Source organism: Danio aesculapii, chromosome 7, assembly GCF_903798145.1.
Source record: "Danio aesculapii chromosome 7, fDanAes4.1, whole genome shotgun sequence".
Lineage (NCBI taxonomy): Eukaryota > Metazoa > Chordata > Actinopteri > Cypriniformes > Danionidae > Danio > Danio aesculapii.
The window spans coordinates 1,461,168-1,467,167 of NC_079441.1; the positions used below are offsets into that span (position 1 = coordinate 1,461,168).

At 41.1% G+C, this 6,000-nt stretch overlaps 1 protein-coding gene across 1 annotated transcript in view; it reads left to right on the forward strand.

Moving 5' to 3' along the window:
• Nucleotides 1-4,592, forward strand: part of khnyn (KH and NYN domain containing) — a 28,232-nt gene extending 23,640 nt beyond the window's left edge. Inside the window, 1 exon segment of the mRNA XM_056460855.1 lies at nucleotides 1,403-4,592. Within this exon segment, the coding sequence (XP_056316830.1) occupies nucleotides 1,403-1,715 (313 nt within the window). The 3' untranslated portion in view covers nucleotides 1,716-4,592.
• The last annotated feature ends 1,408 nt before the right edge of the window (nucleotides 4,593-6,000 follow it).

The window sequence follows — 6,000 nt, forward strand, 5'->3', positions numbered from 1 at the left end:
CATTTAACCAGTCACAGCACATTAGAGTCAACTGACCAATCAGAGCATGACAAAGTCATGTGACCAATCAGAGGGGAGTTGGGCCAACTGACCAATAAAAGCAAAGGATTACAGTTGGTTCATCTAAACAATCAAAGCACAGTGGGGTCATCTGACCAATCAGCAAAGTAGGAGCATCGGAGCAATCAGAGTGAATTAAAACTATCTGACCAATCAGAGGGAAGTAGGGCCAACTGGCCAATAAAAGCAAAGGATTAGATTAAAGTAAGGTCATCTAACCAATCAGAGCACAGTGGGGTCATCTGACTAATCAGAGAAAAGTAGAAGCATCTGACCAATCAGAGAGATTTACAACTCTCTGACCAATCAGAGGGAAGTAGGGCCAACTGACCAATAAAATCAAAGGATTAGATTAAGGTAGGGTCATCTAACCAATCAGACCACAGTGGGGTCATCTGACCAATCAGAACAAAGTAGGGTCATCTGACCAATCAGAGTAAAGTAGGGTCATCTGACAAGTCATAGTGAAGTATCTGACCGATCAGAGTGAATTAGGTCCATCTGACCAATCAGAGCCGTAACAGCATCTTGAGAATGACAGACTTCTGCACAGCAGCCAGATGGATTCTGAGTCGTTCTTCTTCAGAATAGTGTTCAGGTCACTGTGATGCTGCTGGAGGAAAACCTTTTCCGTCTCTCTCCTCCGAAACACACAAAGGTCTCAATAATGTTTAGGTCTGGGTACTGTGCAGGCCATGTAAGATGTTACCTTTCATGTCCATCAAACCACTCTGTCACCAGTCTTGCTGTGTGTATTGGTGCGTTATCATCCTGATACACACCACCACCTTCAGGATACAATGTTTGACCCATTGGGTGTACATAGTCCTCCAGAATGGTTGGGTAGTCCTTGCCAATGAACCAGCGCCCATCTAGCACAAGTATTGAGCCTAGGGAATGCTATGATATTACAACCCAAACCATCACTGATCCCCCCATGCTGCACTCTGGGCATCAGCAGTCTGGGTGGGATGCTTCTTTGGGGCTTCTCCACACTGTAACTCTCCCGGATGTGGGAAAGACAGTGAAGGTGGACTCATCAGAGAGCAGTACATGTTTCACAGTGTCCACAGCCCAAGATCTTCACTGCTGCACCACTGAAACCGGCGTTTGGCATTTGCAGGAGTGACCAAAGTTTTGGGTATAGTAGCCGGTCATGTATATTGACCCTGTGGAGCTCCAGACCAACAGTTCGAGTGGAAACAGGAGAGATGGGGTGCACAATTAACTCTGCAGTGAGTCGGGCAGATGAAACACCCTGCTCTAGAAATCTGACAAAAATGTATTCTTTTATCATATGTAGATATTTAAAGTTCCCTTTATTTTATTTATTTTTTGTCAGCAGTTCACCTGTTCCCAGCAGTCACTCATTTGCCGGTGTGTCTTCTCCGGCGTCTGCGGCTCCTGCTCCACGAGCACACACTGATGGCCTGCAGTACCGCGACTGGACACCAGGTGGTCATGGCCGGGCACAAATGTCATCAGCCGGTCAGGAAGTCTACGAGAGGTCGTTGGAGGATACGAGGAGGCTGCAGCAGAGCCTAGTGTCCATCTTTCCGGGTCAGGAAAGCGTGATTATCATGATATTACAGTGCCATCCCAACATTCGAGACATCAACCGGCTGACGGAGCTCATTCTGGAGCAACAGGAGTGAACAAAAACAACACAGAAAAACTGCTTTAAAAACTACTGTCTGTTTGGGCTGGGGCGATAAATCGACAGGTTGCAATTTGCGGATAGTTTCTTATGCTGGGTTACCAATAAATGCGATTTTAGAGTAGAGACGAAGTTATGCTGGGCACAAAAGACGTTAACAGCAGACAGCGCTCTAGGCTAATGTTAACAACAGACGGTGCTCTAGGCTAGTTTAACAGCAGACAGCGCTCTAGGCTAATGTTAGCAGCAGACGGTGCTCTAGGCTAGTTTAACAGCAGACGGCGCTCTAGGCTAATGTTAACAACAGACGGTGCTCTAGGCTAGTTTAACAGCAGACAGCGCTCTAGGCTAATGTTAACAACAGACGGTGCTCTAGGCTAGTTTAACAGCAGACAGCGCTCTAGGCTAATGTTAACAACAGACGGTGCTCTAGGCTAGTTTAACAGCAGACAGCGCTCCAGGCTAATGTTAACAACAGACGGTGCTCTAGGCTAGTTTAACAGCAGACATCGCTCTAGGCTAATGTTAACAACAGACGGTGCTCTAGGCTAGTGTTTACCAGCATTCACCTCTCTAGACTAGATTTAACAGCAGACGGTGCTCTAGGCTAATTTTAACAGCAGATGGCACTCTTGGTTAGGCTAGTTTTTAACAGCAGGCGGCGCTCTAGGCTAGTTTAACAGCAGACGGCGCTCTAGGCTAGTGTTTAACAGCAGACAGCGCTCTAGGCTAGTTTAACAGCAGATGGTGCTCTAGGCTAGTGTTTAACAGCAGACGGCGCTCTAGGCTAGTTTAACAGCAGATGGTGCTCTAGGGTAGTTTAACAGCAGACGGCGCTCTAGGCTAGTTTAACAGCAGATGGTGCTCTAGGCTAGTGTTTAGCAGCAGACGGCGCTCTAGGGTAGTTTAACAGCAGACGGCGCTCTAGGCTAGTTTAACAGCAGATGGTGCTCTAGGCTAATTTAACAGCAGACGGCGCTCTAGGGTAGTTTAACAGCAGACGGCGCTCTAGGCTAGTTTAACAGGAGACGTTGCTCTAGGCTAGTTTAACAGCAGACGGCGCTCTAGTCTAGTTTTAACAGCAGACGATGCTCTAGGCTAGTGTTTAACAGCAGATGGCGCTCTAGGCTAGTGTTTATCAGCAGACGGCGCTCTAGTCAAGTTTTAACAGCAGACGGCGCTCTAAACTAGTGTTTACCAGCAGACGGTGCTCCAGGCTAGTTTAACAGCAGATGGCACTCTTAGTTAGTTTTAACGGCAGGCGGCGCTCTAGGCTAGTTTAACAGCAGACGGCGCTCTAGACTAGATTAACAGCAGACGGCGCTCTAGGCTAGTGTTTAACAGCAGACGGCGCTCTAGGCTAGTGTTTAACAGCAGACGGCGCTCTAGGCTAGTTTTTAACAGCAGACGGCGCTCTAGGCTAGTTTAACAGCAGACGGCGCTCTAGGCTAGTGTTTAACAGCAGACGGTGCTCTAGGCTAGTGTTTAACAGCAGACGGCGCTCTAGGCTAGTGTTTAACAGCAGACGGTACTCTAGACCAGATGTACCAGCAGATGGCGCTCTGGACTAGATTTAAGAGCAGATGGCAATCTAGTCTAGTTTTTACAGCAGATGGTGCTCTAAGCTAGTTTTACCAACAGACGGCACTCTACGATAGTTTTTTAGCCAAACACTCAGATAGTGCTTGGAGAAATTAGGCTTTTCAAAGCTTCGAAACAACTGATCCAATGATTTTGAACATTCAAAACACCACATGGGAGGGACCTGCTAGTCAGATATAATCTATCAAAAGTAATTAGCTAATTCTCTAATTTCATTAAATATTAAGTGTAATATGTGCACTTTTTTTAAATTTCAGGACTTATATTGTTTGTTCCATGGTGGGCTTTGCTAAACAGGACATTAAGAGACTATTAGCTACTACTGTACATTTAGATTTTACAAATGTCATATTAAAATAGTCTACAAACTCTGTTTAAAACTGTTAAAGTTGTTTACTGATTCACCACTCGGGGGCGATCTGAGCAAACCAGTGTATTTATGGTTTTACTGAAATCATTACCCCCATTTTATTATTTATTTTAGGATCAAGTGTTGTGTGTAAAGCAAACAGCGCCATCTGTTGGCAAAAACTGAGTTCAGAATCTATTGTTTAATTGCAACACATTCAGACAATCTGAGAGAATAATTGCAGAATAATTTCCCAATTCGATTTATCGCCACAGCTCTACCGCCTGCATTGTAATGTGTTTTCAATTTTAGATCATTCATACAGTCAGTGAGTGTGTGCTGTGTTTATGCTTTTGATCTATATTTGCACATTTATGCTTTTTTCTCCATTTTAAATGGTAATATACGTTTGTTAATTATAGTAATTTTAACTTATTTTCATGATTGTGAAAAATGATGTGTTGCAGAGACCAAAACTGAATGTCTTTAAGAATTTAATGTTTTTCTCAAGTTCTTCAGGGACGACGAGTGGAATTGTCACTATATTGTCTTGTTTACATTTTGTATTTTGTTATACTTGTGTCGTGTTTAATAGTGTGCAGTGCCAAATTGCATATCAAGTTAGTTCTAAATGTTTTTAAACCTTTACTATTGGTAAAAAAGATGGTAATAAATGGTAATAAAATAAAATGGTGAAAAAAATAACTTATTTTTGTGAACTGCGGATAATGGCTTCATATTTCGAATTAAGTTTTATAAGTTTAAATTTTATTTTTTAAGTTTAAATAAAATAAGAGCTTAAGAGTATGACGTGTTCACTTTAAATGTGTTTCTTGTCTGTTTTGTAATGTATTTTGTGAGCAATCTTTTATTGAAACTGCTTTTCAGTGTAAATATATAAATAAAGATGGCTAATTTTGTGTAGCAGGCCTTTTTTTATTACTCACCCAGATTTTAAATGGTGATACATTTGAATTGTGTGTGATTTATTATTGTTATTGCTTAAAAAATTCATTGGTAATTTAATCAACATCAGTATTGTGTGACTACATATAGCAGGGGTCACCAAACTTGTTCCTGGAGGGCCGGTGTCCTGCAGATTTTAGCTCCAACCCTAATCAAACACACCTGAATGAGCTAATCAAGGTCTTACTAGGTATACTTGAAACACCCAGCCAGGTGTGTTGAGGCAAGTTGGAGCTAAACCCTGCAGGGACACCGGCCCTCCAGGACCGAGATTGGTGACCCCTGACATATCGTGTAGATTTACATCAGCTTACCACAGCTTTATCATCTCACAACAAAAACATGCAGAATTTCAATTTGGCTTTTTAACTGATTTGTTAGATATAAACTCTACGCTAGTGGTCATAAATATACTAGATATCGCGTATCGCCGTCATATTACAGGGTAGAGCTCCATAGATTACACTGTTATGACCCATACAAAAAGAGTCATTCCCAAATGAATCAATGAATTGACTCATAGACATACACTGAACACTACCCTTCCTGTACCAAGATGGCGGCTCTATTGACGCATTCATTCAAAAAGACAACAATATAGCCTACACGACATCTAGTGTATATATCTATGGCTAGCGAGTTCCACTATATTAAGACCAATTAAATGTTTAAAAAAATAAGCATTAATCAGATATAAAACAAAGACTATCATGACAAAACATGATTTATTATTTACTGTCAGTAAATGAGAACCCAACTGGAAAATATCATTAAAATACACACCAAAAATCTAAACCTTTTATTTTATGCTAAATATAATGTAAAGATATCTTATATTTAGATATTTATTTCCAATATAATAGGGTATATGCACAGCTTACGTTTCTTTCCATACCGATAAACTTCAGGTGAACGGTTAATGTGACTTTTTTCAATTTTATCTGGTTCCTTTTACAGCATCGATGTTGTAATGTAATTAAAATACAAGTTATTGAGTGTAAAATGAGATGAAAAGCCGTCTGGGTCAGCAGTCTAGCACTGAAACTCCATTGAAAATACTGGGTAAAATAAATTGTCATATTTTAAAGACATGGCGCAGAACAATGTAGTTTAATGCAGTGCTTCTTGTATATTCTGAGACCCACTTCATATCGTATATCAATCAGGGAGTGAAGACCTGACCTGAAACAAAGCTATTTTATAACGATTGTATACAGTTCACCAGAAGCATGTGACCCAGGTTACTGAAAAATTAAAAGTCCTTCTGTATACTTCTGCATATACACTATTCAATATCGTAAGGGTCCATTAATTTGGATTACATAGTTTTTACATAACCTAACATACTTACTATATAGAACTATGG